At 57.4% G+C, this 23,133-nt stretch overlaps 1 protein-coding gene across 1 annotated transcript; it reads right to left on the bottom strand.

Moving 5' to 3' along the window:
• Positions 1–11,702: 11,702 nt before the first annotated feature.
• On the bottom strand, positions 11,703–19,255 carry RSPO4 (R-spondin 4). The gene is made up of 4 exons (XM_039910064.1): positions 19,171–19,255; positions 14,329–14,643; positions 12,926–13,069; positions 11,703–11,989 (listed from the first exon to the last, which is right to left on the bottom strand). The coding sequence occupies exons 1-4, from the start codon at positions 19,253–19,255 to the stop codon at positions 11,913–11,915; spliced, it is 621 nt and encodes a 206-aa protein (XP_039765998.1). The 3' UTR covers positions 11,703–11,912.
• Positions 19,256–23,133: the final 3,878 nt, after the last annotated feature.

Raw genomic sequence — 23,133 nt, forward strand, 5'->3', positions numbered from 1 at the left:
GAGCTCGTTGTGGGCAAGGATTGTCAAGCTTTATTGCTGTATTGTCCTTCTCCAAGCGCTTAGTCCAGTGCTCTGCACATAGGAAGTGCTCAATAAATACAATTTAATTAATTAATTAATTAATTGAAGGGGGAGAGGGAGGAGAGCCTATCCACTAGCCCTTGCTACTCTTCAGTAATATTAATATTATTGAAGAGTAAGCAGAAGGGGCTTTGATCCTACCAGTGTCTCTCTAATCAGCTCTCTCCCTCCTGCCCATCTGGTCTCTTCTTCCGCTCGACCCCAACTCGCACTCTTCGGCCACTAAAATACCATTAAAAAAGAGAAGAAGTAGTCCCGGACCCTCCCGTCTGAGGGGGAAATTCCGCCGGATTTTTCATTTTCATCTGGGGTTTGGCTGGGTGTCCTCCCTCTCCCCAGGGGGTGGATTCAGCTGTGACTCAAGGGATGGAGAAATTCCCACTGAGTCACCCACATAACTTCCCAGCATGATCTGGGGCCCTTAATCCCCCCACACACCCCCTACAATCACTCTCCCATCTACAATCAATCAATCAATCACAGCAGCAGGGCCTAGTAGCTAGATCGCAGGCCTGGGAATCAGAAGGTCCTGGGTTCTAATCCTGGCTCTGCCACTTGTCTGCCTGTGACCCTGGGTGAGTCACGTCACTCCTCAATTCCCTTGTCTGGGAGAGATTAAGACTGTGAGCTCCGCTTAGGACTCGATCGTCCAACTCGATTTGCTCGTCTCCACCCAGGCGCTTAGTACAGTGTCTGGCACATAGCAACTGCTTAACAAATAGTATACAAAAATTTAGTTGAGTAGTTTTTGTGTGCAGAGCACCTTACCGAGCACTAAGGAGAGGCCAGTATTACAGATTGGTAGACGCGTTCCCCTCCCACAAGGAGCTTACACTCATTCAGACAATCAGTGGTATTTACTGGGAGCTTCTCGTGTGCAGAGCACTGTACTGAGCACTTGGGAGAGTCCAATAGAACAGGGCGGTGGACACGTTCCCTGCCCACTATGAGCTGACGGTCTAGAAGAATCCATTTTAATGACCGTCTCCCTTTGCAGACTGTAAGGGCCTTGTGTCTACTGACTTTTGGACTCCCATAAGCGCTCAGTACAGTGCTCAGCATAAGTAGACCGTCCGCTCTTTCGGGGCAGGGATCGCGTCTACCAATTCTTCCGTCTTCCAGGCGCTCAGCCCAGTGCCCCCATAATCTCTTAGCAAACGGCATTCCTTCATTCATTCAATTGTATTCATTTGTTCATTCAGTCGCATTTATTGAGCGCTTACTGTGTGCCGAGCACTGTACTAAGTGCTTGGATTGAGCTCTTTTGGTGTGCAGAGCACTGTCCTAAGCGCTTGGGAGCATCCAATAGAACAATAAGCGGACACATTCCCTTCCCACAGCGAGCTGACAGTCTAGAGGGGGAGACAGACATGAGCAGAAATCAATATTGTGTGTGCGGAGCACTGTTCTAAGCGCTTGGGAGCGTCCAGTACAACAATAAAGAGGCACATTCCCTGCCCACAACGAGCTGTCAGTCTAGAGGGGATGAGCTTTGATTGACAGGACCCAGGCGGCCTAGCCCCGAGGCCCAGATGGTGTCACAGGGCGAGGAGTCAGAGCTCAAGTTTCAGACTCTCAGCCACCTGCCCTCCTCCACCCTTTCTTCTCCTCCTCCTCGTCTTCTTTCTCCTCCTCCCCCCTCAACCTTCCACCCATCTGTCAGTCCCTCCCCGACTTGGGGGAGAGTTTGCCCGTGTCGCGGGCCGATCCAGCGATTACAATTTGAGACTTCTCCTCTCCCGTCTCCGGTAGGTCCGGGCTGATCCGGGGAGCACGACTCCTCTCCTCTCTGGTCCCTGCCGGCTCCGGGCCGATCCAGAGATCGCAGCTTGAGACTTCTCCTCCTCGGTGTCCTGGAGTTCCGGACCGACGGAGGAATCACAACGCGGGCCTTCTCCTCTCCCATCTCCGGTAGGTCCGGGCCGATCCAGAGATCCCAACTTGACACTTCTCCTCTCCCGTCCCCGGGAGGTCTGGGCCGGGGGGGATCTCAGTTCGAGTCGTCTCCTCTCCCACCTCCGGTAGCTCCGGGCCGATCGAGGAATCCCAGCTGGGGCCTTGACCTCTCCCGGTCTCTGGCCGCCCCATCCGTCTCCGAGGACCCGACAAGAAGTGCCACGAAGGGGACTGTCCGAGGCCTAGGTGCAGGTGTGCGTTCTGCAAACTCTCCGGGAGAAGCGGCAGGTAGGAGGGAGGGCGGAGAGCGTGTGGGGAGGGGGGCTCCGGGCCGCCACCCGGGCTGACCCCTGTCTGGGCAAACTGGTCTGTCTGGTTTCCAGGTGGTCCCTGTGTGGGAGGGGTCCAGGGACCACCCCCCCCCCCACCACCTTCAGAGGAGTCGGGGTCTCTGGATGTGTGTGGGGGAGTGTTTGGGGAGGGGGCCGGTCTTGGGGTCACGGGGACTTTGCAATCTCAGTCAGGGCTGCGACCGGGATTTGCTTCTGGGGAGAGGAGGAAGAAGAGGGAAGGACAAGGCAGAGGAAGACGAGGAAGAGAGAAGGTGGAGGAGGAGAAAGGAGGAGAAAGAAAGGAGGAGGAGGAGAAGAGGAGGAAAAAAGGAGGATGAGGAAGAGAGTAGGTGGAGGAAGAGGAACGGAGGAGGAGGAGAAAGGAGGAAGAGGAGGAGGAAGAAATGAGGGGAAGAGAGAAGGTGGAGGAGGAGGAGAACGAAAGGAGGAGGAGGAGAAGAGGAGGAAAAAAGGAGGATGAGGAAGAGAGAAGGTGGAGGGAGAGGAACGGTGGAGGAGGAGGAAGAGGAAGAAATGAGGGGAAGAGAGGAGGAAGAGGGGAGGAAGAAAGGAGAAGGAAGAAGAGGAGGAGGAGAAAAAGAGGAAGAAATGAGGGGAAGCGAGGAGGAGGAAAGAAGAGGGAAGAGGAGGAGGAAGAGGAGGAGAGGAGGAAGAGGAGGAGAGGAGGAGAGGAGGAGGTCTCTCTATGTCTGGAAGAAAAGTGGAAGTGGTAGCTGAGGGAGGAAGGAGGCCTGGGGGTTCTCCTGGAGGAGGAGGAGGAGGAGGCTGGAAGAGCCTAGGTCAGACTGACACCCTCCCTCCCCGCACCGGCCCCAGAGGCAGTAGCTTGGCCTTTGCTCGGTGCTAAGCCCTGTGCTGTACGCTGGGGTAGATACAGGATAAACGTACGGGACACGGTCCCTCTCGATCAATCAATGAATGAATGTGGGACAGGGACGGTGCCCAACCTGTATCTCCCGCAGTGCTTAGTACAGTGCCTGCCACATAGTAAGCGCTTAACAAACACCACTAAAAGATAAAAATAAAAAAAACAGATTTGGAAGGCAATTCCTCTGCCCTTAAGGAGCTGATGGTCTAGAGAGGGAGTGTGATCTAGAGAAGAGGTATACAATAGTGAAGGGGTTTATGAAGCACTTACTATGTGCCAAGCACTGAGCTACATGCTGGGGTAGATACAGATATACAGTAACCAGGTGGGAAACAGTCCCTGTCCCGTGTAGGGCGCACAGTCTAAGGGTGTGGGAGAACAGGGGTTGAACCCGCATTTTACAGAGGAGGAAACTGAGGCACAGAGAGGGGAAGTGACTCGAAGCAGCCTGGCGAAGTGGGTAGAGCCCAGACCTGTGAGTCAGGGGACCTGGGTTCTCATCCCGACTCTGCCACTTGTCCGCTGGGTGACCTTGGCCCAGTCACTTCCCTTCTCTGGGTCTCAGTTCCTTCCTCTGTAAAATGGGGATGAAGACTGTGAGCCCCACGGGGGACAGGGAATGTGACCAACCGCATGACCTTGGATCTACCCCAGTGCTTAGAACAGTGCTCGGCACATAGTAAGTGCTTAACAAATACCACATTAATAATAATTAATAATAATAATAACAAGTGACTTGCCCAAGGTCACACTGCAGGCCAGTGGTGGAGCCGGGAACCCAGATCCTCTGACTCCCAGGCCCGGGCTCTAGCCACTAGGCCCTGCTGTTTCTCGCAGCGCAGCATACTTGTCTGCTGTGTGACCTCGGGCAAGTCACTTCACTTCTCTGGGCCTCAATTACCTCATCTCTAAAAAAATGGGGATGAAGCCTGTGAGCCCCATGTGGGACGGGGACCGTGTCCAACCTATTATAATAATAATATTATTGGTATTTAAGTGCTTACTCTGTACCAAGCACTGTACTAAGCGCTGGGGTGGATTCAAGCAAATCGGGTTGGACGCGGTCCCCGTCCCACATGGGGTTCATAGTCGCAATCCCCATTTGACAGATGTCGTCACTGAGGCCCAGGGAAGTGACTTGCCCAAGGTCACACATTAGACGTGGTGGAGCCTGGATTAGTGCTTAGTGTAACGCCTGGCACATGCTAAGCGCTTAACGAACACCATAATTATTATTAGTATCATTATTATTATTAGCTAGACTGTGTCCAAACCCGATTAACTGGTTTAGAACCGTGCTCGGCACATAATAAGCACTTAACAAATACCACAATTATTATTAGCTTATATCTACTCCAGTGCTTAGTATAGTGTCAAATGGGGATGGAGACCGTGTCCAGCCCGATGAGCTCGGATCCACCCCAGTGCTTAGGACAGTGCCTGACGCATAGTAAGTGCTTAAAAAATACCATCATCAATATTATTATTATTATTATTATACCATGAAAAAGGGGAGGGGATTAGGTTTGGGGTCAGGCACTCGGGGCGGGGGGGGAACGGACGGTCCCCTCCCCTCCCCCTCCTCCCGTTTCCCCTCCCGGGCTTAGGCGGGCAGCGGCCGGTCCGACTGGTTCCCGGCCGCGCCCAACCTGGTTCGGGGCGAGGAGCCCCGCCCCCGGCCTCTCATTGGCTGAAGGCCTCAGGTGAGGGCGTGGCTTCCCGAGGGCGTTCGGGGCCCTCGGCCTCTCATTGGCTGGGGCCCTCGGGTGGGGGCGTGGCTCCGCCCTCGGGGGGGCCCGCTCCTAGGGAAGGTCCCGCCCTCTCATTGGCTTTAGGGCTCGTGTGGGGGCGTGGCTTATCGCGAAGTAGTTCGGGGCGGCCGCTCCTAGGGAAGGTTCCGGCCCCCCCCACCCCCTCATTGGTTATAGGGCTCGTGTGGGGGCGTGGCTTATCCCGAAGTTGTTCGTGGCGGCCGCTCCTAGGGAAGGTCCCGCCCCCCGGCTTCTCATTGGCTGCAGCGCTCGCGTGGGGGCGCGGCTCCCCCCGAAGGTGTTCGGGGCGGCCGCTCTTTAGGGAAGGTCCCGCCCCCGGCCTCTCATTGGCTGCAGGGCCTGTCACATGGTGCCCCGGCGCGAGGTCAATCATGGGAAATTCCCGGATGCTACGGGGGCGTGGCGCGCGGCGGCACGCCCGGGCCACGTGACATCGCACCCCTCGGTGCACGAGCCTGCGCCCTGCACGTGCACTGCACGCACCGCACGTGCGACGCCCTCGTGCGCCCGGGCAGTGAGGTCCAATGGAAAGCGCTCAGGGCTGCCAAGTCTGCACACCCGGCTTCTCATAATGCTAATAATAATATTAATGGTATTTGTTATGGGTTGGCTATGTGGCAGAAACTGTACTGAGCGCTAGGGTGGATCCAAGCCAATCGGGTTGGACCCAACCCTTCTCCCCCGTGGGGCTCGCGGTCTCCATCCCCATTTGATAGAGGAGGGAACTGAGGCCCAGAGAAGGGAAGTGACTGGCCCAAGGTCACCTGGCAGATGGCAGAGGTAGTAAGCTCACTGTGGGCAAGGAATGTGTCGGTTATATTGTTATATTGTCCTCCCCCAAGAGCCTAGTACAGTGAATAGTAATTACAGTTATGGCACTTGTTAAGTGTTTACTCCGTGCCAATCACTGTTCAAAGCGATGGGGTAGAAGCAGGGTAATCAGATTGCCCCACGTGGGGCGCGCAGTCTTCATCCCCATTTTACAGATGAGGTCACTGAGGCACAGAGAACTGAAGTGACTTGCCCAAGGTCCCACGGCAGATAAATAGCGGAGCCGGGATTATTGAGATGCAGCGTGGCTTAGTGGCAAGAGCACAGGCTTGGGAGTCAGAGGATGTGGGTTCTAATCCTACCTCTGCCACTTGTCAGATGGGTGACCTAGGGCAAGTCACTGCACTTCTCTGGGCCTCAGTGACCTCAACTATAAAATGGGGATGAAGACTGTGAGACGTGGGACAACCTTATATCTACCCCGGTGATTAGAACAGTGCTTGGCACATATTAAGCGCTTAACAAATACCATAATAATAATAATAACACACATCATCTGACTCTTGCCACTAAGCCACATGGCTCTCTTATCCTCTCCTGCCAGGATTACTCTATCTGCCGCCTCGCTGACCTCCCTGTCTCATTTGTTTATTCATTCGATTGTATTTATTGAGCGCTTACTGTATGCAGAGCACTGTCCTAAGCACTTGGGAAAGTACAGTACAACAATAAAGAGTAACCATCCCTGCCCGCAATGAGCTCACAGTCGACGGGGTCGGGGGGGGGAGACAGACATCAATACAAATAGCAATACAAATAAATAAAATTACAGATATATAAGATTACAGATATGCCTCTTATCTCTCCCCACTCAATTACTAGTGTTGCCCAGAATAGGCCCTCAATAAATACCGTTGATGGATAGATTGTAGACTACCTCTCCCGGACTCTTCCAAGAGCTCAGAAAAGCGCTCTGTGCATGGAAGGCGTTCCAAAAATGGTACCGATTGATAGACCGTCAACTCCTCGAGGGCAGGGATGATGGCAGTTAACTCTACTGGACTCCACCAAGTGCTCAGTACAGCGGTCTGCCCGGAACAGGTGCTAAATATATATTTTTTTGGATCGTATTTGTTAAGCCCTTACTATGTGCCAGGCCCTGTTCTAAGCGCCGGGGGAGATACAAGATCGTCAGGTTATGACTCGGTCCCTGTTCCACGTGGGGCTCACCCTCTCAATCCCCATTTTACAGATGAGAGAACTGAGGCCCAGAGAAGTGAAGTGACCGGCCCAAGGTCCCACAGCAGGTAAGTGACGATCTCACACGATCCCTGCCTCACAGGGAGCTCACAGTCTAAGAGGGAGGGACACCAGTCCCACCGCCAGCGTTGGGGCCCGAGCCGTGTCCGAGGGTCCCGGTGGTCTTCCCCCCCCGACGGCCCCTCTTTCCGTGTCTCCCCTCACCCTCCCTTGCCTCCCCCTCACAGGGGGGCTTCTCTCCGCGCGGACCGGCCGGAACTCCGCGCTCCGGGATGTGACCTCCGAGGGAGCGAGATGCCGGTGGAGCCCCCCGCCCCTGCCGGGGGTCGCCCGCCCACCGCGGTGGAACGGCTGGAGGCCGACAAGGCCAAGTACGTCAAGAGCCCGAGGGGGGTCGCGTCCCGGCCCCCGCCCCCGCGGAGGAGGACCCCCGTCCCCCCCCGGGGGCCCCCCACCCCACACCTCAACCTGGACACCCTGGCCCGCCTCATCGACCTCTGCGAGAGCCCCCCGGCCCCCGCCGCGACCCCCGCCGTGACCCCCGCCGCGGTCCCCGTGACCCCCGCCCGCCCCCGGCTGGGGCCCCCGGTCCGCCGAGTGGACGTCAGGCCCTGCGGGCCCCCCCGGACCCTCCCCTATGGGTATCCCCCCACGGCCGAGATCTCCGCAGCCCCTTCCTCAAGGACCCGGGGGGTCAAGGTCCCTTGGCCCCCTGCGGCTGGGTACCCCGTGGCCGGGATCCCCAAGTCTGGGATTCCCACCCCCGGGATCCCCGCGTTAGGGGACCCCCCTACCAAGACACCCACGCCCGGGACCCCCACACCCCGGCCCCCCAAATCTGGGACTCCAACGCCCGGGACCCCCACATTTGGGACCCCCAAATCTGGGACTCCAACCCCCGGGACCCCCAAGTCTGGGACCCCCAAATCTGGGACTCCAACCCCCGGGACCCCCACATTTTGGACCTCCACATCCAGGACCCCCAAATCTGGGACCCCCACGCCCGGGACCCCCACGCCCGGGACCCCCAAATCTGGGACTCCCACCCCCGGGACCCCCAGGCCCGGGACCCCCAAATCTGGGACTCCCACCCCCGGGACTTTGACACTTGGAGACCCCACCTTCAGGACCCCCACAACCAGCACCCTCACGCCCGGGACCCCCAAATCTGGGACCCCCGCGCCCGGGCCCTCCACGTCGGGGACCACCGCTCCCGAGACCCCCTGGGGCGGGACCCCCACGTCGGAAAACCCCAGCCCCGGGCCCCCCAGATTTCGGGCCTCCCGCCCCAGGCGTCCGGGCCCCCCGCACCGCTCCAAGTCGGACGTGAGCGATAGGTTCTCTCGGGGGGCGTGCGAGGCGGACCGCTTCTTCGCCCTCTGCGGCCTGGACCCCGACCAGCTGCCCCCCCAGGCCTCCCTCGCCCCCCGGCCCAGCTCGGACGGAGCCTCGGCCCGGCCCCCGAGCGACGGGTCGGACGCGGGCTGGGGCGGGCCCGGGTCCCCGAGAAGCGCGGGCACGGGCGACGGGGGCGACGGGGGGTCCCCCCGGGCCCCTTACGGGGTGTCGGCCGTGGAGCGCAACGCCCGCGTCATCAAGTGGCTCTATGGGCTGAGAGCCGCCCAGGGGGCCCGGGACACCTAAGAATAATCCGGATGGTGCTCGTTGAGTGCTTACTCTGGGCCGAGCACTCTTCTAAGCGCTGGGGGAGACACGAGGCAATCAGGTTGTCCCGTGTGGGGCTCACGCTCTTAATCACCCTCCTCGCCCACACGACCCCCGACCGCCAGAGGGATGGGTGAGAGCCAGAATAATAATAATAATGATGGTGGTATTTGTTAAGCGCTTACTACGCGCCAGGCACTGTACCGAGCACTGGAAGTACCCTGCCCCCGGAGGGGAGGGAAAAAAATGGTATTTCATTCGTTTAGCCAGTCAGTCGATTGTATTTATTGAGCACTCTCTGGTTGCAGAGCGCTTGGGAGAGGACAACACAACAATAAACAGACCCATTCGCTACATTCATTCATTCAGACATATTCATTGAGCACTCTCTGTGTGCAGAGCACTGTTCTGAGCACTTGAGAGTCCAATACATCATAAACAGATGTTTTGGTTAAGTGCTAACCTCGTGCCGGGGACCGGTCTAAGCGCCGGGGCGGATCCAAGCAAATCGGGTCGGACACCGTCCCCTTCCCCCGTGGGGCTCACGGTCTTCATCCCCATTTGTCAGATGAGGCTACTGAGACCCAGAGAAGGGAAGCGACTCGTCCGAGGTCACCGGGCAGACGAGGGGCAGAGCTGGGATTAGAACTCATAACCTTAGGGCTCCCAGGCTCGGGCTCTTTCCACCAGATCGTGCTGCTTCCTGTGTGCCTATTACAGTCAGGACTTTTTGCTGAGCACCTTCTGCACAAAGAGCACTGTGTCGTGTGCCTATTGTAGGCGAAGCACTGTATTTTTTATGGTATTTCTTAGACACTTACTCTGTGCCAAGCACTCTACTAAGCGCTGAGGCAGATCCAAGCTAATCGGGTAGGACACAGTAGTCCCCGTCTCGTCTCTTCATCCTCCTATTACAGAGGAGGGGACCGAGGCCCCGAGAAGGGGAAGTGACTCGTCCGAGGTCGCGCGGCAGATAAGGGACGTAGCCGGGATGAGGACCCAGGTCTATCCGCTAGGCCGGGCTGTCCCCGTTCAGTACAGTGTCCCCGAGAGGGTGGGGGAGCCTGCCTCTTTTTTCCCAGAGCTCCATGGGGCAGTTGTCTGTCAATCCTGGGGTCCCTGCCCCCGGGACCCCCTCTTCGCTAGCTCCCACCCATCCCACTGACCCCCCCCCCAAATCCATCCCTCTGCCGTCTCCCTGGGTTATTTATTCCCCCATCCCGCTCTCGGTCCTTCCAGGGAATAAAATACACTTGCTTCTCCTCAGGCTCATTCATTCATTCATTCGGATTTACTTAGCGCTTACTACGTGCAGAGCACTGTACTAAGCGCTTGGGAGAATACAAAACAACAAGCAGATACATTCGTTCGTACATTCAGTGGTATTTATCGAGCGCTTCCCAGGCGCAGAGCAGTGTGCCAGGCGCTTGGGAGAGTCCAACACAACAGTAAAGACACATTCCTTGCCTACAGCGAGCTGACAGCCTAGAAGGGGAGGCAGACATTAATAGAAATAAATATACTGTGTGCAGAGCACTGTACTCAGCGCTGGGGAGGGAACGACAGAACAGTAAAGGGACACATTCTCTGCTCACAAGGAGCCGGCAGTCTAGAGGGGGAGACAGACATCAGTGGGAATAAAAATAGCGTGTGCAGAGCGCTTGGGAAAGTCCAATACACCAAGAAGCAGGCACTTTCATTCAATCGTATTTATTACTTGCTGTGTGCAGAGCCCTGGTCTAAGCACTGGGGAGAGGAAACAGACGCATTTCCTGCCCACAATGAGCTGACAGTCTAAAGGGAGGGTTTAAGCCCCGGGCTTCCTGACCACAACCGGATTATGGGGGTGGGGGTAAATTGGGGTAACCGTTAACTCTTCCGAAGGGAGGCGGGGGCTTGGGAGGGGGAAGGGGGCTTCTGGATCCACTCCCCCTTCGGCTGGCTTGGCTGCGGGTAGGATGCTGGCTTTTTTTTTTTTTAATGCCATCTGATAAGCGCTTACTATGTGGCAGGCACTGTACTAAGCACTGGGGGAGGCACAAGCTCATAATAATCATTGTTACCGTCATGGCATTTGTTAAGTGCTTACTAGGTGCCAGGCACTGTTCAAAGCGCTGGGACGGATCCGAGCCACTCGCGTTGGACCCAGTCCCTGTCCCGCGTGGGGCTCCCGATCTTCATTTTCATTCGACAGAGGAGGGAACTGAGGCCCGGAGAAGCGAAGTGACTGATCCAGGGTCGCGCAGCAGACGGGTGGCGGAGCCGGGGGGAGAACCCAGGTCCTTTGACTCCCAGGCCCGGGCTCTACCCGCTAGGCCACAGTGACACCCGGCCAACGGAGCCAAGTGTGGTCGGTCGTCACGCGTGGGGACCTGGAATTCGGGGGGTTGGGGGATGGAGAAGGTCACCATGCGGAGATGGAACCGGTTCGGGCCGGTTCGGGCCGGTTTGAGCCGGTCGGCGGGGAGGGGGGAAGGTCACTGCGGAGCCGGAGCCACCCCTTCCCTCAAAAACGCGGCCAAGTCCCCGGCAAACAAGGGAATTCCTTGCGGCTGGTGGTCCCTCTTCCCTCTCCTTCCTCCTCCTCTTCCTCTCTCCCCCAAAAGACAAAACCAGGCTCACCCCTCCCACCTCCACTCGCCGTTCGTCTACTCCGGCCCAGCCTGCACACTCGGCTCCTCTAATGCCAACCTTCTGGCTGGGCCTCGATGGGTCCCGTGTGGCCGCCGTCCTCCGACCCCCGTCCCGCCTCCGGCCCGGAAGGCCCTCTCGCCTCACGGCCCGCACACCGTCGCTCTCCCCGCCTTCACGGCCTTATCGAAGGCCCGTCTCCTCCTCCCAGAGGCCTTCCCTGACTGCACCCTCCTTTCCTCCTCTCCCCCTCCCTTCCACGTCACCCCGACTGGCTCCCTTTCTTCCTCCCCCGTCCCAGCCCCCACAACGTACGTCCACATCTCTCATTTATTTATTTTTATTCACGTCCGTCTCCCCCTCTAGATTGTCAGCTCGTTGAGGGCAGGGAATGTGTCAGTTTGTTGTTCTACTGGACTCTCCCAAGCGCTCAGTACAGTGCTTAGCACACAGGAAGCTTCCCGTGTGCTTTCTTGGCACACAAGAAGCACTCGATAAATAGGACTGACTGACTTCCTGACTCTCCAGGCAGATTTGGGGGGCGGTGGAGGGCAGTGAGGGTCGAAGGGGGGTGTTTGGGTCCCCGGGGCGGGAGGCCGGGGCCGGGATCGAGCCTTAGGGAGACGGCTCGGGTTTCCTCTCCTTCTGCTGTGTCCGCTCCTTCTTTCCTCTCCTCCTGCTCACGCTGTTCTCTGCAAAAGGAGATGAAGAAAGGAGAATGTCCGGGCTGATAAATCCCCCGATCGGCAGGCGGGAGAAGAGGAGGAAGAGGAGGAGAAGGAGAGGAGGAGGATAAAGGAGGAGGAGAAGAAGGAGGAGGAAGAGGAGACAGGAGAGAAGAGGAGGAAGGTGAGAAGGAGGAGGAGAAAAATAAGGATTTTGCAAGGAGAAGCGAAGAGAGGGAGGAGGAGAAAAAGAAAGAAAAGGAGGAGAAAGGAGGAGGAGGAGAAAGGATGAGGAGCAGGAGGGTGGAGCGGAGGAGAGGAAGGAGGTAGAGGAGGAGAAAAGAGGAGGAGGACCCAGGTCCCCCGCCGCCCCCCGCGGCCCCGGCCCTGGCGGCCAAGGGTCCTCACCCGATTGGCAGCGTGCGCGGAGGGGGCAGGTCCTGGCCTGGCTGCGGGGGAGGCAGGCGGGGGGCTCCTGGCGGGTGCGGGTCTCCAGCCCCCGGGGCGAAGCAGAGGCCCGCCCCGGCGGCCCGCACCCACCCCAGGGGCTCCAGCCCGACGCCTCGCAGGACTCTGCGCGGGGTACCGGACCCTCAGCCCCTGACCGCCCCGACCTCGGATCGGGGGCGGGGGGCGGGGGTCACGGTTGGGGTTAGAGAACGGGGATGGGGTCAGAGGTCACAGTTGGGGTCAGGCTGCGGTCGGACCCGCAGTGGGGAACGGGGAAACGGATCCGGGGTCACGGTTGGGGTCGGGGGGGATCGGGACCGGGGGCAGATCCGGGTTGAGGAACGGGGGTCGGAGCTGGGGTCAGAGGTCACAGGTGGGCTTGGAGGTCGGGCCCGGGATCAGGTCGGGATTGCGGAACAGGGTCAGGGGTCACGGTCGAGGCTGGGGGTCGGGCCTGGGGTCAGATCGGGGTCGGGGGGCTGAGGCGGCGGGCTCCTCCCCTCCCCCCCGCACCTTGGCACTCTCGGGCGTCTCCGGGCCGGGGCTCCGTACCCGGCGGGCACGTGGGTTGGCACTTGCCCTTGTGCAGGAAGAAGCCGCCCGAGCAGCGGATGCAGAAATCCTGGCTAAAGCAGCTCTCGCAGGTGGAGCTGCATCCTACGGAGACACAGAGACGGAGACCGCGGACACGGAGACCCTCCCCCTCCCGGCTCGGACACCGCGGGACTCCCGCCGGACCCTTCCCCTCCCCTCCCCTCAGCGGTGCGGCCCAGTGGGTAGAGCCCGGGTGGGTGAGGGGGACACCCGGGTTCGAGTCCCGGCTCCACCCGCGTGACCTCGGGTGAGTCATTTCCCTGCCCCTGGGCCTCCGTCTCCTCCTCCGTGCAATCCCTGGGTGCGTGTGTGGTTTGGAGGTTTTTTTATGGCATCAGTTATGCGCTTACTATGTGCCAGGCACTGTGCCGAGCGCTGTACTGAGAGCTTGGGAAAGTCCAGTACAACAGAGTTTGGGTTTCTTTCGTATTTATCGAGCGCTTACTGTGCGCGGAGCACTGCGCCGAGCGCTTGTTGGTAGACGCGATCCCTCCCCTCAAAGAGATGTCAGTCTAGCTATCCATCAGCGGGATCGACGGACCACTTCCCGTGTGCACAGCACCGTAGTGAGCGCTTGGGAGGGTCCAGTGGAACAGAGGGGGTAGATACGAGGAGAGGGGGAGATGGACGTGAAGAGAAGTAAAGCAATTTCGGATGTGGACCTAAGCGGCGTGGGGTCGGAGGTGGGGGGGAATAAAGGGGCCAAATCCCGTGCGAGAATGACACGGAAGGGAGTGGGAGAAGGGAAATGAGGGCTTAGTCGGGGAAGGCTTCCTGGAGGAGGCGATTCCGTGGATTGCTAGAATGGGGAGTTCAGCAGGGAGTTGCGGGGACGGGAGATGAGGGCCCAGCAGGGGGAGGCTTCCCGGAGTCCAGACGGACTGATTCGGCAGGACGTGGGGGGAGGGGAAACGTGGGCTTAGTCCGGAAACGCTCCCTGGAGGAGGGAATTCCCTGAACCACTGAGAAGCAGCACGGCCTAACGGGTAGAACCCGGGCCTGGGAGTCAGAAGGTCTCGGGTTCTAATCGCGGCCCCGCCATTTGTCTGCTTTGTGACCTTGGGCCGGTCACTTCATTTCCATGGGGAAAATGGGGATGGAGACCGCGAGCCCCGTGCGGGACCACCTGATGACCTCGCGCCCCTCCCGGCGCTTAGAACAGCGCTCGGCACGTGGTCGGCGCGGCATCCCGATAACGGGGAGACGAGAGCTGAGTCACGGGAGGCTTCCCAGAGGGGGCGATTCCTCGGACTAGCCGATCCAGGCAGGCCCCGGTCCCGTCCGCCCCCAGCCCCGCCGTCCCCCGGCCGGCCCGGACGTACTCTTGCAGCGGTTGGCGTCGTGGGCGCGCAGGCCGAAGTGTCCCCGGGGGCAGTCGTGGAGGCAGAGGCCCACCTGGCGGAGGCCCTCGCGGCCGATGTAGAGGAAGAGCTTGTCGCGGCAGGACAGGCAGCCGTTCTCCTCCGAGCAGCTCAGGCAGCCCGGGCAGCTCCTCCGCGGACCCCCGCCGGCGCTCCCCACCGTGTTCCCCTCCGTGCTCCCTGCCCACACATCACGGACCCCGTCACCCCCTCCGTCGTGCGTTCCATCCTCTTGGTTGAGCGCTTCTTGCGTGCAGAGCACTGGACCGAGCGTTGGGGTGAGTCCGATTCACCCGTTCCCTGCCCACAACCAGCCCTGGCGGCGTGGGCGTGGGGGGGGGACCCACCCGCCTCGGCTCTCTGTCCCCCCCAGCCCCAACGCTCAGTACGGGGCCCCGCACCCAGGAGGCGCTCAATAAATCCCACGATGACTACAACACCATCCGAGTGGAAGCCCCTTGTTGACAGGGAATGGGTCCTTTCCGTGCTTTGTACTTTCCCCTGCGCTCAGTACGGTGCCCTACACCTACGGGGCGCTCAATAAATACCACGATGACTACAAGACCGTTCGAGTGAAAGCCCCTTGTAGACAGGGACTGGGTCCTTTCTGTGTCTTGTTCTTTCCCCTGAGCTCAGTTCAGTGTCCTACACCTAGGGGGTCCTCAATAAATGCCACGATGTCTACTAAGCCATTAGAATTGAAGCCCCTTGAGGGCAGGGAACGGGCCCCCTCACCGTACCGTCCTTTCCCCAGTGCTCAATACAGTGCCCGTCCTCCAGTGGGCCTCTGTTCCCTTCTCTGCAAAATGGGGATTGATATCAATAATACTAATAATAATTGTGGTATTTGTTAAGTGCTTACTATCTGCCAGACTCTGTACTAAGCGCTGTGGTGGATACAAGCTCATCGAGTTGGACAGTCTCTGTCCCACATTGGGCTCCCAGACTTCATCTCTATTTTCCAGAGGAGGGAACTGAGGCACAGGGAAATGAAGTGACTTGCCCAAGGTCACAGCATTCATTCATCCATTCAACCGTAATTTAGTGGGCAGTTACGGTGTGCAGAGCACTGTACTAAGCGCTTGGAAAGTACAATTCAGCAATAATTAGCAAAGGACCCAGGGATTAAGACCGTGAGCCTCATCTGGGACAGGGACTCTGTCCAATCCTGATTGCCTTGTATTCATCCCCCCGATTAGTACAGTGCCTTAGAGCCTTTTTACTATTATTATTATTATTATTAAAGCTGAAAAGACTCGAAGGAAGAGCTGTAAAGGGCGTGGCCGGCTCCGTACACTTTCCGCACATGCGCCCTCGAAACTAACCCACTCCCGCATCCGCGCCTGCGCCGTCGGCCCTTTCACGCTCCTGTGTCCGCGCCTGCGCTCTTGGCCCTTTCGCGCTCGTGTCCGCGCCTGCGCCCTTGGCCCTTTCGCCCTCCTGTGTTCGCGCCTGCGCCCTCGGCTCTTTAGCCCTCCTGCGTTCGCGCCTGCGCCCTCGGCCCTTTCGCCCTCCCGCGTTTACGCCTGCGCCCTCGGTCTTCATCCCACTGGCCTGCTGGCATTGCGCCTTTCGTTCATTTTTTCATTCAGTCGGATTCATTAGGCGCTTACTGCGTGCAGAGCACTGTACTAAGCGCTTGAGAAAGTACAGTGATAATAATAACAATGATGATATTTGTTAAGCACTTACTATGTGCCAAGCACCGTTCTAAACACTGGGGTACATACAAGATCATCAAGTTGTCCCCTCTAGGGCTCACAGTCTCAATCGCCATTTTACAGATGAGATCACTGAGGCACAGAGAAGTCAAGTCACTTGCCCAAAGTCACACAGCTGATAAGTGGCAGAGCCGGGATTAGAATCCACAACCTCAGACTCCCAAGCCTGGGCTCTTTCCACTCCCTGCCCACAACGAGCTCACAGTCCAGCGGGGGGATGATGATGATGATATTGGTTAAGCGCTTACTATGTGCCGAGCACTTTTCTACGCACCGGGGTAGATACGAGGTCATCAAGTTGTCCCACGTGGGGAGCACAGTCTTCATCCCCATTTTACAGATGAATGGGGAGACACTCATCAATACAAAGGAATAAAATGACCGATATGGACGAAGCGGTGTGGGGCTGGGAGGCGGGGAAGGGCAAAGGGAGCCAGTCAGGGCGATGCGGAAGGGAGGGGGAGATGAGGAAAAGTGGGGCTTAGTCAGGGAAGGCCTCTTGGAGGAGGAGGTGGGCCTTCGATAAGGCTTGAAGGCGGGGGAGAGGCACCGTCTGTGGGATTTGAGGCGGGAGGGCCTTCCGGGCCAGAGGTGGGAGAGATGGAGGCCCGAGGAGAAGATTGGCGTTAGAGGAGTCAAGTGTGCCAATCGGACTGTAGTAGACGATCAGAGGTGAGGAAGGAGGGGGCGAGGTGGGGGATGGCTTTAATAATAACAGTGTTATTTGTTAAGCGCTTCCTAGGTGGAAAGCACTGTTCTAAGCGCCGGGGAGGATACAAGGTGGTCCCACGTGGGGCTCACTGCCTTCATCCCCATTTTCCAGATGAGGTCACCGAAGCTCAGAGAAGATAAGTGATTTGCCCAAAGTCACCCAGCCGGCAAGCGACGGAGTCGGGATTGGAACCCACGACCTCTGACTCTCCAGCCCGGCCTCTTGCCACTGAGCCGCGCTGCTTCGCTTTAAAGCCTATAGCGGGGCCCGGCCGCGCGGGGGCGCTGTGCCCTCGGTACCTTTGCAGGGCCGCTGCGCGCCACGAGGGGGCGACGTTCGCTCGTTCGTTCAATCGATCGTATTTATGGAGCGCTTCCCCTCTGCGAAGCACTGTACTGAGTTGATTTACTTATTATTTTATTATTAAGATTAGCCATACTATTATTCGTTAATAATAATAATAATTCAGGTCTTTGTTAAGCGCTTACAGTTTGCAAACCACTGTACTAAGCGCTTGTTTTATTATTTCATTATTAATACTATCCATGCTATTATTCATTATTAATAATAATTCAGGTATTTATTAAGCGCTTACAGTATGCAAAGCACTGTACTAAGGGCTTGATTTAATTCATTATTTCATTATTAATACTATCAATACTATCATTCATTAATAATAACAATTCAGGTATCTATTAAGCGCTCACAGTATGCAAAGCACTGTACTCAGCGCTTGATTTATTTAATTATCATTAAGACTATCTGTTATTCATTAATAATAATCATCCAGGTATCTGTCAAGCGCTTCCCGTGTGCAAAGCGCTACACGAAGCGCTTGATTTGTTTATGATTTTATTTTTCTTAAGGTTATCAGCATTATTATTCGTTAATACTAATAATCCAGGTAGTTAAGCGCTTACAGGGTGCAAAGGACTACTAAACGCTTGATTTATATCTTATGTTATCATTACTAATTATACCTCTACTGTTATTCATTAATAATAATTCTGGTATGTATTAAGCACTTACAGTGAGCAAAGCACTGTATTAAGCGCTTTGTTTCTTTTTTAATTATTTTTACTATCAATATTTCTTGTTGTTAACAATGATAATAATAATTCGGGTATTTTTTAAGCGCTTACGGCGTGACGGGCACTGTAGTAGAGAAGCAGCCTGGGGTAGCGGGGAGAGCCCGGGTCTCTTGTCCGCCGGTGTGACCTTGGGCCAGTCACTTCCCTTCTCCGGGCCTCAGTTCCCTCATCTGCAAAATGGGGATGAAGATTGTGAGCCCCACGTATCCACCCCGATGACCTCGTACCTGCCCCAGCGCTTAGAACAGTGCCGGGTACATAGAAAGCGCTTAATATCGGTCCTCATTTCCAGCTCCGCCCCATGTCTGCTGTGTGACCTCGGGCCGGTCACTTCCCTTCCTCTGGGCCTCAGTTCCCTCCTCTGGAAAACGGGGATGGAGACGGTGAGCAGGCTTAGTACAGAGCCTGGCACCTAGTAAGTGCCCCACCAATGCCATTATCATTATTAATATTATTGAGCGCTTACTGCGTACGCGACACTGTACTGAGCAGTTAAAGAAGACACGACTTCCCCCCTCAAGCCCGTTATGCTCAATCAAACAGTCCGGGCTATTCACTGAGCGCTTACCGCATGCAGAACACTGTACACCGTCAGGGTGATTTATTGAGCGCTTACTGCGTGCCGAACACTGTCCCGAGCGCTTGGCAGAGGCAAATGAGAAAAGAAGACAGGCTCCCGCCCTCCAGCCTGTTAACGCTCAAACAAACAGTCCTGGCTATTTACTGAGCGCTTACTGCGGGCCGAGCACTGTACTGAGCGCTTGGGAGAGTCCGATAGCAAAAGAAGACACGACGCCCGCCCTCAAGGCTGTTAGAATCACTCAGTCGAACAGTCCGGGCTATTTACTGAGCGCTTACCGCACGCGGGACACCGTACCGAGCGCTTGGAGGAGTGCAACAGCAAAAGACACGACTTCCACCCTCGTCTGTTACAATCAAACTGTCCGGGCTATTTACTGAGCGCTTACTGCGGGCCGAGCACCGTACTGAGCGCTCGGGAGAGCCCCAGAGCGAAAGAAGACCCGACTCCCACCCTCGAGCCCGTTAACGATCGATCGACCGGTCCTGGCTATGTATTGAGCGCTTACTGCGGGCCGAGCACCGTACTGAGCGCTCGGAGGAGCCCCAGAGGGAAAGAACACCCGACTCCCGCCCTCCAGCCCGTTAACGATCGATCGACCGGTCCCGGCTATTTCCTGAGCGGCCGCTGCGGGCCGAACACCGTACTGAGCGGTGGGGAGAGCCCGGCCCCCTCCTCCCGGCCGCCCTCCCGCTTTACCGTGGCTCTTCCTTCGGGCCGGGCCGACCGCCTCCGCCGCCCGCAGGAGGAGCATCACCAGCAGCTCGGCCAGCGGCAGGGGCATCGGGACCGGACTGGACTGGACGCCCTGCTCCTTGCCCGGGGGGAGGCCCGGGGACGCTCAGCACAGCGCCGCGCGCCCCCCCCCCCCCACACACTCCTCTTCTTTCCCCCCCGGAGGAGGGAGAGGGGCCGAGCTGGGGGCCGGTGGGAGCGGAGAGCGGAGGAAACTGAGGCAGGGGGCAAGCGGGGGCTCCGGGCTTTATAGGAGAGATCTCTGCCCCCTCCCGCCCCCCCAGAGACACACCCCCAGGGACACACGCCCCCCCTCCCCGGCCCGCCTGCCGCCTGTCTTGGACGCAGATCTGGGGAGGAGAGACGGGGTGGGAGGGGAGGGAGAGACCTCAGAGACCCAGGGGAGACCTCAGAGACGGGAGGGAGAGACCTCAGAGACACCGGGGAGACCTCAGAGATGGGACGGGGAGACCTCAGAGGCCCAGGAGAGACCTCAGAGATGGGAGGGGGAGACCTCAGAGACCCAGAGAGACCTCAGAGACACCGGGGAGTCCTCAGAGATGGGAAGGAGAGATCTCAGAGACTCGGGAAGAGACCTCAGAGACACAGGGGAGACCTCAGAGATGGGAGGGGGAGACCTCAGAGGCCCAGGAGAGACCTCAGAGATGGGAGGAGGAGACCTCAGAGACCCAGGAGAGACCTCAGAGACACCGGGGAGACCTCAGAGATGGGAAGGAGAGATCTCAGAGACTCGGGAAGAGACCTCAGAGACACAGGGGAGACCTCAGAGATGGGAGGGGGAGACCTCAGAGGCCCAGGAGAGACCTCAGAGACACAGGGGAGACCTCAGAGATGGGAGGGGGGACCTCAGAGGCCCGGGAGAGACCTCAGAGATGGGAGGGGGAGACCTCAGAGACTCGGGAGAGACCTCAGAGATGGGGGTGGAGGAGCCATCGAGGGAGACTTTAACCCTCTCGGCTCCACACCCCGCTCCTTCCTGTCTGTCTCGCCCCCACCCCCCGCATCTCTGCCCCCTCGCCCTTTCTGTCTCTCCCTGTCTCTGCCTTTCCCTTGCCGTCTCTCTGTCTCTGCCTCTCCCTTTCTGTCTCTCTGTCTCGGCCTCACTTTCTTTCTGTCTCTCCTTCTCTCCCTGCCTCTCTCTCTCTTCTTCCTCTCCCCTTCTCTCTGTCTCTGCCTCTCCTTGTCTGTCTCTCGGTCTCTGCCTTCTCTTTTCAGTCTCTCTCCCTCTCAGTCTCTCTGACTTGTCTTCTCTCTCCCTGTCTCTGCCTCTCCCTTTCTCTGTCTCTTCCTCTCCCTTTCAGTCTCTGTCTCTGCCACCCACTCTAGGCCTCTCTGGCTCTGCCTCCCCCTTTCAGTCTCTCTCTCTCTTCTTCCTCTCCCTTTCTCTCTGTCTCTTCCTCTCCCTTTCGGTCTCCCTGCCTCTGCCACCCCCTTTAGGCCTCTCTGTCTCTGCCTCCCCCTTTCAGTCTCTCTGTCTCTGCCCCCCGTCTCTCTGTCTCTGCCTCTCTCTTTATCTCTGTTTCTCTATCTCTGCCTCTTTATCCCTCTCTCTGCCTCCGTCTCTTCCTTTCTCTCTGCATCTCCCTTTATCTCTTTCTCTCTCAGTCTCTCCCTTTCTCTCCATCTCTTCTGCTCTCTCCCTGTCTCGCTATCTCTGCCTCTGCCTCCCTTTCTCCTCTCTGTCTCACTCTCCTTTCCGTCTCTCCATCTCCCTCTCTCCCTCTCCGTCTCTTTTTCCCTCTGCCTCTCTCCCTCCCTTTCTTTCCGTCTCTCCGTCTCCCTCTCTGCCTCTCCCTTCCTCTCTCTGTCTCTCCATCCCTTTCTCTCTTCCCCCGTCTCTCCTTTCTCTCCCTCCGTCTCCCTCTCTCCCCCGTCTCTGTCTCTCTTCCCCTCTCTCCCTTTTCCTCCCTCTCCACCTCTCCCCATGTCTCTGCACCCGTATCTCTGTCACTCCCTTTCCCCCCTGCCCCGCCGCATCCTTCTTGGGGTCGTGTTGCCCGATGGGTGGAGCCCGGGCCCGGGCGTCAGAAGGTCACGGGTTCTACTCCCGGCTCCGCCACATGTCTGCTGTGTGACCTCGGGCAAGTCGTTTCACTTCTCCGGGCCTCGGTTCCCTCATCTGTCAAACGGGGACGGAGTCCGGGGGACGGGGACCGTGTCCGACCCGATTTGCTCGTACCACCCCGGCGCTTCGTACAGGACCCGCCACCTAGTGAGTGCTTAACAAATACCGCAATTATTATTATAGTAATTATTATCACTATTATAGGGATTGAGACGGTGAGCCCCAAGTAGGACAGGGACCGTGTCCAACCCAATTCGCTTATAACCTCCCCAGCGCATAGTGCGGTGCCTGCCACATAGTAAGTGCTTAAATGCCATTATTATTATTATCACTATTAATATTAATGGCGTTTAAGCACTTACGATTATAATAATGATATAATTGAATAATGGTATTTCAGCACTTACTATTAATTCTTTAATAATAATAATTATAATAACAAGTGTATACGTCAGGGGGCCACCAGGCCGGCTGGCTGATTTTCCAGGCCCGGTCTCTAGTAGCGGAGAGAGGAAGGATCCAACGATCTTGGATTTTCCCAAGTGACCTCTCTTTCCTGACACCAAATAAATCTCCCTTTAAGAACGGGAAGCGGAGAGGAAGGAAAGTTGGGGGGGTGGGAGGGGGTGGGTCGCTTTAACCCTTCCACAGCCCTATCGCAGCCCTCCCACCCCGCTTCGCTCCTCGGAGTCCGAGGACCCGGGTCCTAATTCCGGCTCCCTCGCTCGTCGGCTGCGTGACCTTGGGCAAGTCACTTCATCTGTCTTAGTAATAATGACGGGATTTCATTCGCTCATTCGGTTCTATTTATTGCGCTCTTACTGCCTGCGAAGCACCCTACTAAGCTCTTGGGAGAGGACGATCTAACACCAGATAGACACAGTCCTGCCCGTAATGAGCTCACGGTCTAGAGGGGGAGACAGACATTAGTATTTGTTAAGCGCTTATTAGGTGCCGGGCAGTGTACTAAGCGCTGGGATGGGTGCAAGCAAATCGAGATGGACGCAGTCCCCGTCCCAGGTGGGGCTCACGGACCCCATCCCCATTTGGCAGAGGAGGGAACTGAGGCCCCGGAGAAGGGAAGCGACTTGACCAAGGTCACACAGCAGAAAGAGAGCCGGGATTAGAACCCTTGACCTTCTGACTCCCAGGCCCGGGCTCTATCCACTCTGCCGTGCAGCCTCTAAGAGAAGCACTGTGTTGTACTTTCCCAAGCGCTTAGTAGAGCGCTCCACACACAGCAAGTGCTCCAAAAATGACTGAATTAATGAAGGAAGGAAGGAAAGAGCCCCGGGGGCTGGGAGTCAGAGGACCTGGGTTCTCATCCCAGCTCCGCCGCTTGTCTGCCATGTGACCTTGGGTCGGTCACTTCACTTCTCTGGGCCTCAGTTCCCTCCTCTGGAAAATGGGGATTCGATACCTTGTTCTCCCTCTGCCCCAGTCAGTGGCATTTACTAGGTGCTTGCTGTGTGTGCAGAGCCCCGTACTGCGCGCTCGGGCAGGTACGAGAGTGAGTAGATATGATCCCTGCCCGGTCAGGGCGCTGTACCGAGCGCTTGGGAGAGTCCAGTACAACGATAAATGGACACATTCCCTGCCCACAAGGAGCTGACGGTCTAGAGGGGAGACAGACGTGAATGGAAATCAATAAATTTCAAGTACGGGCATAAGTGAGGTGGGGCTGGGAGGGGGATGAATAAAGGGAGCTGGTGTCTCTCCCAGCGCTTAGTAAGCGCTTAACAAATACCATAAAGGGGTGGGGGGAGAATATTTGGGAGAATAATGGGGAAAAGGCCGGGATGGGGAAACCTCCCAAGAGGCCCTGAATGTCAGCTGGTCGC

The sequence above is a fragment of the Ornithorhynchus anatinus genome, chromosome 21, assembly GCF_004115215.2.
Source record: "Ornithorhynchus anatinus isolate Pmale09 chromosome 21, mOrnAna1.pri.v4, whole genome shotgun sequence".
NCBI lineage: Eukaryota > Metazoa > Chordata > Mammalia > Monotremata > Ornithorhynchidae > Ornithorhynchus > Ornithorhynchus anatinus.

Bases quoted from the DNA above. Each gene is read 5' to 3' on its own strand.
- RSPO4 (XM_039910064.1), bottom strand. From the start codon at position 19,255: ATGCCCCTGCCGCTGGCCGAGCTGCTGGTGATGCTCCTCCTGCGGGCG. The intron at 14,644-19,170 runs GTAAAGCGGGAG...TCGGACTCACCC, and splicing joins GGCCCGAAGGAAGAGCCACG to CAACGCTCGGTCCAGTGCTC. The intron at 11,990-12,925 runs GTGCGGGGGGGA...CTCCTTTTGCAG, and splicing joins AGACGCCCGAGAGTGCCAAG to AGAACAGCGTGAGCAGGAGG.